The sequence below is a fragment of the Poecilia latipinna genome, unplaced genomic scaffold (genome assembly GCF_001443285.1).
Source record: "Poecilia latipinna isolate Pla-1442-1.1 unplaced genomic scaffold, P_latipinna-1.0 Scaffold1549, whole genome shotgun sequence".
NCBI lineage: Eukaryota > Metazoa > Chordata > Actinopteri > Cyprinodontiformes > Poeciliidae > Poecilia > Poecilia latipinna.
The window spans coordinates 107,890-121,299 of NW_015114165.1; the positions used below are offsets into that span (position 1 = coordinate 107,890).

Sequence of the window (13,410 nt, forward strand, 5' to 3'; positions counted from 1 at the left end):
TTGCTCCGTTTTAATTCGACTCACGTTTGGTGATTTATTAATTCTCATCCCTGCAATCAGGAGGCTTTTGAGATGCATGTTACAGAGGAAGAGGAGGATGAAGGGGATGAGAGTCGTCACTCTTCCTCCTCTGACACACTAACATGCAGTATACCAGAGGTAAATCTTTGAAACGATCCAAACCTGAGCGTAACTGAAAATCTTTACATCTCCTATTATTTACAAAACATCCTCTTTAATTCTGAAAAGGAATAACAATTCTTTTTATATTTATCAAGCTTCCTTTTAATGATTTTCAAATAAAATTCATGCATGTATCCTTTGCTACTAATTAAATTAACTCATTTTTGCATGAAGTGAAGCTGCACCGGACGGGTTTCTGTCTCTCCTTAGAAACCTGCTCCTCTGCTGTCAGGAGCAGCTGCTTGAAACGTTTCCTTTCATCCATACACTCAAAACCAGAAGGTCATGTTTGAATAAATGTGTGGGCGTGGATTTTATTTGCATTTCTATTTTCACAAACTCACCAGGACCTGGAGGAGACGCTCAATCTTCCAGATGAACCAAGGGAGGACATGGTAAAAAATATTGGAAACATAAGGATGTGAGGATTTATTCCTAAAAAAAAACAATTACATGTTGGATTAAAGTGATTCATTGTGTTTTAGGAGGAGCAGAGTGCAGCTTATCAGGCTGAAAACAGTTCAGACGAACCTGGAATCAGTGTTTTATGTGTGAAATCTGGACTTGATGACAGTTTTGGACCCGCATCTTCAAAACTGGACTTGAACGCTTCCCAGACCTTTCATTTTGAAAAAGTAGAGAATGACGTAAAAGACGAAGATGTTGCAGGATCGTCAGAGCAGAAAACGGCTGACGTCGATCCACAAATAAACCCGTGTTTGATGGAAGCTGCGGTGGGAGACACCAGGCTGATTCCTTCGAGACCCACAACTCCGTTTTGCTCCAAAAAAGCCTCGGATGAGCTGAGAGAGGAGGAAGACGACCGTCTGTCTTCATCTTCGGCTGACCTTTCACACCCGGTGAGTGTCCAAGATTAATTGAAATTAAAAAAATGCTAATTTTTAAACTGTAATCCATCAAATGTGGCTGTTTTTCTCTTTAATCTTCAGGGAGTGTTAAACAAACTGAAGGAGCAAAAAGAAGTCAGTCCAAGTTCAGAACCTCAGAAAACTGAAGCATCATTTGGGTAACAAACTGCAAACGAGAAGAGAAAATGTTTTCATATTTTAGTTTGTTCAAACCTACAGCACACCCGTCCTCATTCTGTCCTGCAGCTCTCCTGATGATGATGATGATGATGATGATGATGATGTGGAAAATCAGCATTGGACTCATATTCGGTCCCATGTTGGGAAAAAAGTGAGCACTTTGAGGAAAGTTTTGGAGGAGCAGAAAAACACGATCGGCCCTCAAGACGGAGGAAAAAAGAAAACGGTTAGAAAATACGTGAAAAGTAAATGTGGAGTGACAAAATACCGAACTGAATACAAGTTTTCCATTTCAATTTAGCTACAAATTTAAGTTGTTAATTTTAAATAAAGCAGGGTTAAAAGAGTTGAAGAAAAAGGAAGAAGAGTAAATGATTTTTTCTACTTTAAGAAGAAGACTAGGCAAAAAGAAAAAAAAGATTTAAATACATAAATTGATCTAAAATGGTGCCTCTTCTTCTTCTTTGGTTTTTTGTTCAGGTTCCAGGAAAAGATCCCGTGTCTGCAGGATCTGTTTCATCGGTTCTACAGCAAATAAAAGACACAAACGCTAAGCTGAGACAAACGTTACATGAGGTACAAAGAGTTTAATCTGAAAACAGTTCAATTCTCAACCTGGTAATTTTTACAGATTTTGTTGATTATGTCCAGTAAGTAATATTTAATAAAATCTAACAAGATAACAAAGCAGCTAAGATGATATGTAAATGATTTTTTTGTAATTACTTCACTTTTTCAGTCAAATTTTGCTATATGACTGACAAAAAGTGACCTGTAAGGTTTTCTATGAGTTTATATGAATTACAGGTGTGTATTGAACGCTATGAGTCACATGTGCTAAATTATATATTACATGTTATATTATAGAAGCTTGTTTTAGGTCAATAATTCTTGAACACTGATAAAAATGCAATAGTTATTACACTTACAACATGTGAAAAATGTCTTGCTATAAGTGAAATAATCTGCCAGTGGAACTAGAACTTGGTTGCTAGGTGACGGGCTGGGCTTGGCTGGCGTTGCTAGGTAACGGCGCCAGTGGAACTAGAACTGTTTTGCTTAATTATTTACTTAAATCAAGCTCCTATATCTTGCTGAAAAGCTACTTGTAAGTTAGTTTTGTCTTATTCCAAGTGAACCAAGATATTTTTACTACAAACTAGACCAGAAATACTTGGTAAGATTTTGTGGTTTTGCAGCGTTTAAGTGATAAAAAGAGAATTTAAAAAACTAGAACCAGAACAGTTTGATTTGTAAAATATTCAAGAAGTTGTGATGCTTTTCTTTTCTCTAATTGGTTTTGCTCTATTTTATGTTTGTCTACCACATAAAATCTCAGTAAAAAACTGAAGTTTATGTTTGTAATGAGGAAAAAGGATGACTGTAATTTTGGTAATCCCGAGGCGAAGGCCTCAGGTTCTTCTCATCCAGGAGTGAAGAAGAAGTTCGGCGAGGCCGTGCAGAGCGTCGTGACGTGTCTGGACTCATCAGCCGACCTGCTGACCCCTGATGGACCTGCAGCAGCGGATCCGCAGCTGAGGCTGCTGCAGCTGGAGGTGGCTGGCCATCATCGACCTGCTTAAGTTACAATAATATCAGCAAACCTGAAAATACAGCTTAGTGCAACACAGAGGAGGGGAGTACTGAAAACTGTACTCAAGTAAGAGTAGCACTACTTAATCACACTTTTAATCCAGTAAAAGTAAAGTCAAATTATAATTTAACCTTTAAAAATTACGTAATCAGATGGACCAAAATGTAAAGCCAAGTTAAAATGTTGGTATTGTAAGGACCAAAATGAAAACATTTCATATAACAAAAAAATAACAAAATCAGACAAAATAAAATGTTTCCAAATCAGTTTCTTTAAATATAAAACTTACAAAACTTTGACAAAAACTGAATGTTTGAATTTTTGGTTAGAACATTTTTGTTTGTCACTTAGTGGGTAGGAAATCCAGAAATTTTACTCAAGTAAGAGTAGAGATACTTCATAATAAAATGACTCAAATAAGAGTAGAAAAGTATTTGGTTTACTTAAGTACAGAGAACGTGATCAAATTATCAGTCGTTTAAATTTAAAAAACTACATCGTCAAAATCTAAAGTTAGGTTGAAATTTTAAGGACCAAAATAACAAAAAAAATAACAAAATTAGACACACACAAAAAAATCAAAATCAGTTTCTTAAAAAAAAACATATGAAACTAACAAAAACTTCAAGTTTGTGGTGATTTTTGTTTTTTACAGAAAATTTTTACTCAAGTAAAAGTAGCGATACATCATAATAAAATAACTGAAGTAAAAGTAAAAAGTACCTCTAAAAACAATTTGTTTCAAAAAAAGGTGTAAATGTAATTGGTTCCTTCCCAGCTACATTTCAGTTTTGTTTTCCTTTGTGTTTGTTTCAGAGTTTATGGGCTCAGCTGGAGCCTCTGGCTGAGCTGGTGGCTGAAGTGGAAGCGCAGATCAAACCTGCTCTCCTGATGGGAGAATCAGACGCTCACAGCGGTTTGGCGCCGCTGGACGATTTTGCCCAGACGGTGCAGCTTCTCCTCACCTCCTCCCACAGTCGGCTGCTTGAGCGCTCAGGACTGCAGAGCCAACATCAGGTTTGATGTGTTGCAAATCAATGCCAAGCTTTTCCACATGTATAGAAAATTTCTCTCTTTAAATGCAAAAAACATAGACTATCGTTTAAAGGGGTCGTATTTTGTAAAATTATGCTATAATGTTATTTTTGCCTTTATTCTTTCATGCTTGTTTGGGGAATTTTTCAATCTCCATGGCAACCGTTCAGCTGTGGAAAATGCCTGCTTTCACTAAGCGTCTTTTTTTTTTTTTCTCCAACAAAGCTCCTCACAGCTTCAGTTTCCAAGTTTCTAAGCTTCCACCCCACTCAGCTCCTTCAGACTAGCCAGCAGCAATTAGCAAACATCTGGTCAGACTTTGTATCTGCTGAAGCTACTTCTCAGTGAAACACTGGTAGAAATGTTGCTGGAGACATTTTTTTTCCTTTGGTCCAGCATTTATTTAGAGCAAAAAGCTACTTGAAACAAATTAGCTTATAATTTTTTTAAAGAAAGAAAAGCACTTTTATGTTTTAAAATGTTTTTTTTTTACACAAAAGGAATGAATGATTTTTCAATAGAACATATTGTTTGTAGTAGAAAGTTATCTCCAAAAATAGCCAGCATAAAACTTAAAAGTTACAATTTAAAAAAGAAAGACAATTCTTTTTAAAAATGCTTTACATATATTTTTACGTTTACATTTTAAAACAATAGTTCTTTAGGATTTTTGACCAAAGTTATTAATTTGGCCCCGCGCTTCGAGTTTAACACATATGCACAACATCTCTGTAGCTTAAGCTGAAATAGTAAAACTTTGTAAGAACATGTAGCCAAATAACTCATTAGTAAATGTTTAATGATGAAATTAACGATTAAATTCCGAGTTTTCTGTGAAAAAGCTGATAAAAATCAACGTCTTTCTCTCCGAACTGCAGACTCTTCCCCCCTGCCGGCCTCGTCTCCTGGATCCGTTTGACGCAGGACTTTGTGAGATCTTCCCAAACCTGAAGGGTCCGCTCAGCTTGGAGGTAGCAGCCGCTGCAATTTAGCTTTCTGAAAAAGTTTTCAAAAATTTTGCAACAAAATTGCAAACATTTTCGTGACGTTTTAATTATTTTTTTCCCCGTTTTTCTGAAAGTTAAACCCATAAATATTCTCACCTAACTCTGGTTCTGTGTATCGTCCCAGTGCGAGCCGGGCGGAACAGAGGAGGCGCAGCACGCCTCCCAATCCTTGCTCCAGGGGATTTCACGCCTCTTGAAACGCTGTGAGGAGAGTTTAACAGAAAAACGGACGAGCCTTTTTCCCAGCCGCAGCAAACTTCAAGCTGATCTCTGCAGACGCGAGGTATCCGATTATGCAGGCAAAGCCCAGATTTAAGTCAGAAACTCCACTTTTTCCACAAAGCGAGTCCAACCTCCAAGAGTTTATGATTCAGGACCTCCAAACGTCTTGTTTGTTGAATTATTTACAGTTTAATTCACTTTTGTCACAAATCTGGATTCATTACGCAGAAACTCCTCCAGGTCCTCGGATCCCAGCTGTCTTTTCTTCAGTATCTATTCCAGCATGAACCTGATGCACTTAGCAGCAAACAGGATGAATGGGTACATCTGGAAGTCAGGGCCAAAGCTCTGCAGCAGCAACTTCTGGAACAACAAGTGGCTTCTCAGAAGACGCTTCAGGTTTGTAATGTTTGTTTGCTGAAGGCCATTTGAGCTTCTGCTCACATAAATGTGTGTCTTTGTTGTGTCTAAAAATCTGTTCTGGGGCTTTACTAAAATGTATCAACATTTCAACATTTCAGTATGTTTGCCTTTGCTATAGGACTGGACCCACTGGGAGCAACTTTGTGGTCAACTTGGCAGCGTGTTGGATGAGTCTGAAGCTTTTTTTAGCGCTGGAGAGCCAGAGGGAGACGATGAGGAGGAGACGGTGCAGCGGAGGCTACATGCCTGCGAGGTAAGTCCAGTGGAAACTTCACACAGTTTATCCTCATTTCTTCTCTCTGGTTGCCTAGTTACCCCTTTTCCCCAACTAAACAGAAGCACAAATAAACAGGAAATACAGATCTGTGGAGGGGGAAAAAGAAAAATGCCGTTGAGATTTTAAGAAAACTATTAAAGGAGAGAAGGGCGCAAAAAACATGTTGCATTAACAAATAATGAAACAATAATTAAAATTTAAAAAGGACAGAGGGCTTTTAAGTTTAAGAAATAAAAACACACTCTGTTTTCAAACAAATGGGAAAAAATACTTATAAAATAGTAAAACAATTCTCAAAACCATGAATATTTACCAAAGTGGACATGTTTTTATAAACAAACAAAGTTAATACAGAAATCATGTATCTGCAACTCTAGACATAGAAATTGGTTTAATGAATCAGATTTCTTTGGGAAAGAGCACGTCAACATACATTTTGTCATTATTTTACACTTTATTTACTGTAATGTATCAATTATGTATTTTCCTGCTGAAATTTAAACATACAACGTTGATTATTTTTATTTATACACCATATTTTCATCAAAATAAAGTTGTTTCTTTTGAGTTTTAGAGAAAGTAATCAGAAGTTTTGCCGTTGTTCAAACTCGACATAAACCTCGTTCTGCTCGTTTCGCAGCGAACTCTGATCCGGCTGGAGGAGAGCCGCTCCGTGTTGGGCTCGTTTTTGGATCACAGGCTGGTGCTGCAGGCAGAGCTGTGGTTCGGTGCCTCGGTTGCGCAGGAAGGGGGCGCTCTGGAGCTGCGATGGAAAGGCGCCTACAGGCGCATGGAGCAAGAGATCCTCCGCCTAAGAAACATCCAGGAAAGCAGAGCCAGGTGGGCCAGATGCAGCATTACCAATTTAAAGCATGTAATCAGGAGAAAACATGTTTTGTACAAGAAGCAGAAGAGCAGAATTATTATGGCTGGAGCTCTTGACGAATTGAAATAACCAGATGAGCAGCTTTATTTAGAACCACACTGCAGAAACACAGTTACCAAGTATCTTTGTCTAGTTTGTAGTGCAGATATCTTAGTGAACATGAGACAAAACTAACTGACAAGTAGCTTTTCAGCAACATATAGGAACTTTTTTTAAAGGTTTTATTGGCTCTGGTGGCCTTTTTCTGACAGTTAATTTACAGGAAAAGGGCAGTGAGAGAAGGGGAAGACATGGGGCAAAGGTCGCCAGGCCGGGAATTGAACCCACAAATTTTTTTAAGTAAAGGATTTCTTAATATTAATGAAAAAGTATTAGTTATAAATGAAGTAATCTGCTAATGGAACAGGACATTTTCCCCATATTATAAGTTATAATAGTGGAAAAATGTATTTTAAAAAAAAAGAACAAAAACACCCAGCTGTTTTTTGACAATGTTTCTTTTTATTTTTTTATTTTTTTGGTGTCTGTTACCTAGCAACCCCAGCAGAGTTCCAGCTTGTTACCTAGCAACCCAGGCAGAATTCCATACACATTTTGCCAGCTGGTTTTACTCTGCAAGACAAGTGAATTGTTGTTGACTTACCATCCAGAAACCACTTGCTGCATTCTTGCTGGTTGTGCAGGAGGCTCCACTTCTGTTTTTCGAAGATCTACAGTTGTATAATTAGGGGGCGTTGCCAGCAGCAGCTCATTTGGATTTAAAATGACAAGAGCCCCTAAAACGGCTCGTTTTGAATGCTCAAAGCAAACTGAAATCTCATTATCTAAGAATAATTTTGTGCAAAAAAATGTAAAATGAACACATTTTGAACATGTTATGAACAGCCTTCTCCATATCCAAGAACTAAGAATCTTAGTTCTTGGATAAGATCCAAAAATCAGTAAAGTATTTTTTAAATTTTTAAAGTATTTTTGGATTTGAATTTGTTTTGTATAGCACACAGACCAATCCTCTCCTGTTCAAGGAAGCACAACACGTCTCCTTCTTTAAAACAAAGTAGAAAAGAGAAAAAAAAAAAACATATGTCTGAATCGGGTTCTCTGCCTTAAAAAATAAAGTTGTGTAACCTTATTTGTTGCTTGGTAGCTTCTCCCGTCTCAAGTGGGCTGCAGTTCTTCTTTTAGCTTTTCTCTTTCATCCAAACAGCAGCACAGCACACACAGAACCACAGAACATGGAGTCTGAACCTGCTCCTCTGGAGACGGGCCGATGTAGAAACCAAAAATCACAACGTGTTGCACCAAACGTCACTGAGCATCAAAATATCCCGCAAAAATTAAAATTAACAAGATATTGACTGCATAAAAGGATCAAGGTTGCAGTTTTATAGTTTCCTAACTTTTTTATTTTGTTTAAGAATATGTTTTCATTATTTTCCTACCAATTTATATGAGAACTTTGCTCCGAAAGCCTTGCTGTATTAGGATAATTTCATTGAACTGTTTTTTATTGCTGTTTTTGAGCAAAGCAAAAACAAAGCATTGCTAATAAAAGAACATTTACCATTTAATAAGTTACACATCTGAAAATCTAAAATACTTCAGCTCCATTTGGTGGCTAATTTTTACTCTTCTTGATCTGCAAAAGGGGCCACACAAACTCATTACAAGGGCCATAAATGGCCCTCGGGCCACACTTTGAGCACCTCAAGTGTAAAACTTGAGATTACTTTTGCAGGAATAAATAATCTGAAGCTTTAGTTGTATTTTATTAATATTTTCATCTTCACTTTACATAAGAATCCAGCAAAAATATTTTCAAAAAGTTTTGCAGCAGGTTTATTTTACTTTATGTGAATCCAAATATAATTTGTTGCTAAATTTATAAAACAAGCCAAAAAGAAAGATAAAAAGTGTTTTTTTGTTTCCAAGCACAACCTTATGAGAAAAAAATAGAGTACAAATGTATATAACTTAAAATTTTATGTTTCACATTGTTTTTTTTATGTTTCTGCTCATAATTTCTATAAGAAAGTTGTATTTTTGTCTTATTTTATGCATATTTTAAAAATAAGGAGAAGTAGTTAGTTCAGTTTGATGCCATAAATCTAATATTTGTGTACCTTTTCAGTCAAGCTGTTTAAAAGTTTTGATTGCTTGATTTTTGTTTTATTTAATCATTGAAACACTAACAGTTTAAAGAGTTTTGATTGCCCATAAATCAAGACGGTGGAGTGAGCTGGGAACAGTTCAATCTCTGACAAAAGACTCTTTGAAGCAGTTTAGAGACGTCGAGTCAAATAACATCCCTAGTTGTTAGTTTGCTCATCTGAGTGGGAGGAATTCATGAATATACAGTTCGTCTTATTTCTGGATTCAGGACAACAGACGGAGAAAGAGTTAAAAGAGAAGACAGGTACATATAAGAAAAAATAAAAAGGGAGCTTATCTTTTATTTTCATTTTGGCCTTTGGACATCCACCAACTGGCCTTTGGTGTGTGTGAGGGGGCCTTCATGTTCTGCCCCGCTGGTTGATCTATCAGTCCTGGCTGTCCTCCCCACAGATTCCTGGCTGGCGTTGCTGCGGTCGGTGAGCGTCTGCTGGCCGCCGGCGAACACCTGAAGACTTCCTCAGACCTGAGTCAGGAATCCGTTCAAAGGCGACTGCTGGAGCTGCTGGTGAGGCGCTTATCTGCTGCTCCGCCTGGGTTCATTAGGAGCGAGCTGCAGGACGCCAGGCTGCTGCTTTCAGGGGTGATAAGAAGAGCAGAGGCTTATTATGGGTCTATTATTGGTTTATTATGGTTCTGTTATTGGTTTATTATGGGTCTATTATTGGTTTATTATGGGTCTATTATTGGTTTATTATGGTTCTGTTATTGGTTTATTATGGGTCTATTATTGGTTTATTATGGTTCTGTTATTGGTTTATTATGGGTTTATTTTTGGATTATTATGGGTCTATTATAAAGTTTGTATCATGAGCATCCATCCATCCGTCCATCCAGAATGACTGAGTACTCAGAAAATTTCACTCTCATAAAGTTTGTAATTTGAATAAAAAATGTGCAGATCCCCATGTAAGGAAACATGGCAGAGTAAAGCCAAGCCGTGCGTGCGTTCATTCATTCATTCATTCATTCATTCATTCATTCATTTATGTTGCGGTCTCTTGTCTCTTAAAAATGAGACACATGGTCTTATTTTTAAGGGAGATCTGCTTAAGCCACTGTTCGATGTAAAATACAATTTACTGTCAACAAAAATCCTTCAAATGATAAAAATGATAAATATTTAAAATCTGTTTAATCAAACTGACCACATTAAACCACTAAAAGCATGATAAGATTTTATCAGGTGTCCGTAGTTTAATAAAACCTAAAATAATGTTCCAAACATATTAATTATAATTATTCCAACATTGTCAACCTTTCCCCAGGACGTCTCCGTGGAGCTGACAGCCGTTTCCAAGGAAACCAGTCGGCTTGTCCACCTGAGGGACGCCAAGTGTCCCAAACTGACAAGCCAGGTCTCACAGCTGGAGGCCAGCTGCAGCCAGCTGACCTCTGCCCTTTCCAAGATGCTGGAGCATCTGCTGCAGGTTCAGTGTTTCAGTACTCAGAGAAAATAACGTTTTAAATTAACTAAGATAAACAGATATGAAGCAGCTGAGAGTGTTTGAGAATGTGTCAGATTTCATGTTAGTTCTGTTAGTTTTCAGAAATAATTAGAACCCCCCTCTGCTGCTGGGAGTATAAACTTAAACGTCTTCTGGGCGATCAGAGACGGGAGGAATCAGCAGGAAGGTCACTCTTAATTTTTTCTCTCCATTCATCACCGGTGACTGGAACCAGATATCTGGCTTCGCTATAATTAGTCACATTTTGCCAGATTTTTTTCTCCCAGTTGGTTGAGTTTGAAGCCTTATAATCTGGAAACCGCTTCAGCAGATCTTATCTTCTGAAGAGAGATTTAATAACAGACACTGACGATGTTCTCCTTATAAACACCAGATGTTTCATGCAGAATTACTTTGATTAAGAGCAATAAAACCCACCAGGAGAACATTTCACAGATGGTTATGTGAAATGAAAATCAGTTATTGTTATGTTGAATTATGTTTGTTAGCGCCTGGTGAACCAACAGCCGCCAGTGAAGCTGCTGTCTGAAGTGGAGAACTGGCTGAAGGAAACGGAAACTCGGCTCAGCCGGGAGACAAAAAGAGTCCTGACGGCCAGAACTGCAGCTGAGATGGTTGAAATTCTGCAGCAATGTCAGGTACTTTATGTGTTTTATGCATTCATTTAAATAATAATTAAATTAAAGGTGCTTTTTTTTGTCAGGATTTCTGTTTTAAGCTGAAATACATAGTTTATATTCTAACTTACCATATTTACATTTCTCCATGTTCCAAACCACAATTGTAACTTTACTGATATTTCATGTGACAAGTTAACATAAAGTAAGTCCGACTGTAAAATCAGAAGAAAACAATGCAAGTTTTACAAATTAAAGATGTGATGTACATTTTTACTTAGCCTCCCTGAACAAAGAAAGGATTGTCTCTCTAAAAACTGACATTTTTATTTGCAGAATTTCTTATTTTTAGTCAGATTGAATGGAGGTAGTTTTATTTTCTCTGCTGAAGAAAACAATTCCCCCAGCATGATGCTGACACCACCATGTTTCAAAATGGGGATGGTGTTTTCTAAATGTTGTGCAGCCTTTGTTTTGTAGACGTAGAGATTAAAAAGAAGGTCAAAAAGAGATTTTTGCTCTCATCTGACCAAACCCTTCACAGGTTTAATTTCCCTACATGGTTTTTACTGCAAAAACACAAAATATTACCACATATTTGCCATTGAAGAAAATACTTTTTTCATCAATATTAATGAATTATTTACTTAAAACTAGCTCTTATCTCTTGCAGAAAATTTACTTTTAAATTAGTTTTGTCTTATTTTAAGTGTACTAAGATTTTGTGGTGGCTTAATAAATCTGTAAAAAATTATAATTTTCTTTCTACTTTACAATTAAATGCAGCTTTGTCTCGGTTTATTGCATAAAAACATTAACGTCTGCAGTGGGACAAAGTATGGTAAAATGATGATTTGAATTTATTGTTCTGTACAAAATCTCAAAGGAAGAAAGTAAGTGTAAAATTAAGAGCTTTTAATAAATAAAATTAACCCTTATGACAAATAAATTCCTCATATCCCCTATTTTTCAGGCGTTGAGGACGGCTGTCGACAACTGTCAGCAAGTCCTTGATTTCATGTCCGAGCCAGGGTCCAAAATGGCGGGAGCAGACGTCCCGGCTCGCCGCTTGGAACGCACGACCTTTGCAGAAAACCTGGGCGGCGTCAGACAGCAGTGGGAGCTCCTGCAGAGGGAGCTGGACGGCCAGGTCAGCGCCTCGGTGCAACCCGAGTCAAACGGGACTCACTATGCAAAACTCACATTTTTTACATCTTTGTACTTCCATTTGGGTCTGACCTGCTTCTAAAAAACCATTTGTCGACAATACGTTCATGTTTCTTTTTTTTTTGTGTGTGTTTGCAAAATTAGCCGTTTAAAAAAAATCACAATTGTTAAGTGGTAGTGCGCTGTTACCTAGCAACCAAAACGGAGCTCCAGCATATATGGTCAGCTGGTTTTACCGCCGTACAATGGCTTCTGGAAAACACAAGCATTTTGTTGTTTACGTGACATCCAGAAACCACTTATTGGTTGTGCAGAGGGCTCCACTTCTGCTTTTCAAAGATGCATGTTTATATAATTGCACATCTGTTTTCGTCCATTTTCATGTGCAAGTTTAACCGTCGAGTTTACAGCAGCTGGTTTTTGGATTTAAAGTGATTTAAAGTGATAAGAGGCCCTGCTCTGAAACGAGCAGACCACAAGTCTCATTATATAAGAATGACTTTGTCTAAATAATGTAATGAAATGTTTTTATAGAACATAGTTCTGTGCCAACCTGTTCAAGGACACATAAAGTGTCACCTTTAAGTGTTGCTGTTCAAACTAGTTTTATTCAAAATGGAGATATTTAAAGACAGATTGTGTGCTACAATTTATCAGTTTATAGATTCAACATATTGTTAAATAATGTGTCCAAAATGCACGTGTTCATCTTTAGTAACATGAAACCAATGACTGTGTTTGAATTGGCTCCATTGCTTTTCCTCAGATTCATGAAGTCGAACACATCCATCACATTTGTGCAGAACGAGAGAGACATCTGCAGAAACGGCAGGACTGGACAGAGCAGCAGAAGAAGAGGATGAGTCAGTGGAAACGGCCCTGCAGTCAAACCCTGGCTGGCTACGCTCTGCTGGAGTGGGAGGTATGATGGTGGGAATCACACAGAGCGACGTCTGGATGCTGTGGACGGTTTTCTATCTGAGTGACTTTCTGTCTTCCAGGCTGAAGTTGCCAGAATCCAGCAGGTTTCTGCAGATCTGCAGGATCTGGGAGAAGGAAGAGGAAGAGGAGGAAGAGTGTGTTATGGGAAGGAAGGGAAGCTCCTGTGGGAAGAGATCTTCTCCGGCCGAGTGGAGAGTGTGAGGCGGGACTGTGTTGATCTTCATCAACAGGTAAAACAACCTCAAGGTCACAGATTTACTCACTGAGAAGGAGCCATGATGGATTTAAAGGTTCTGCAGGTTTGGACGAGTTTGGTGGACAGGAGTCCATAAATACTCCATCCATCCATCCATCCATCCATCCATCC

The 13,410-nt window shown here is 37.9% G+C and overlaps 1 protein-coding gene across 5 annotated transcripts in view; it reads left to right on the forward strand.

The window, feature by feature from the left end:
• The window catches only part of LOC106963558 (nesprin-2-like), a 75,643-nt gene that overhangs the window by 24,717 nt on the left and 37,516 nt on the right, over window positions 1-13,410 (forward strand). For 3 of the 5 annotated variants that reach the window (XM_015058542.1, XM_015058540.1, XM_015058541.1), the window contains exons 19-37: window positions 61-159; window positions 531-578; window positions 669-1,043; window positions 1,134-1,210; window positions 1,299-1,458; window positions 1,713-1,808; window positions 2,609-2,788; window positions 3,643-3,843; window positions 4,740-4,832; window positions 4,993-5,151; window positions 5,319-5,489; window positions 5,632-5,766; window positions 6,431-6,630; window positions 9,242-9,356; window positions 10,117-10,278; window positions 10,806-10,955; window positions 11,908-12,084; window positions 12,868-13,023; window positions 13,103-13,273. In XM_015058542.1, coding sequence (XP_014914028.1) covers window positions 61-159; window positions 531-578; window positions 669-1,043; window positions 1,134-1,210; window positions 1,299-1,458; window positions 1,713-1,808; window positions 2,609-2,788; window positions 3,643-3,843; window positions 4,740-4,832; window positions 4,993-5,151; window positions 5,319-5,489; window positions 5,632-5,766; window positions 6,431-6,630; window positions 9,242-9,356; window positions 10,117-10,278; window positions 10,806-10,955; window positions 11,908-12,084; window positions 12,868-13,023; window positions 13,103-13,273 — 2,925 coding nt within the window. The remainder of the gene's footprint in view (window positions 1-60; window positions 160-530; window positions 579-668; window positions 1,044-1,133; window positions 1,211-1,298; window positions 1,459-1,712; window positions 1,809-2,608; window positions 2,789-3,642; window positions 3,844-4,739; window positions 4,833-4,992; window positions 5,152-5,318; window positions 5,490-5,631; window positions 5,767-6,430; window positions 6,631-9,241; window positions 9,357-10,116; window positions 10,279-10,805; window positions 10,956-11,907; window positions 12,085-12,867; window positions 13,024-13,102; window positions 13,274-13,410) is intronic. The other 2 variants (XM_015058543.1, XM_015058544.1) reach the window with 2 other exon arrangements.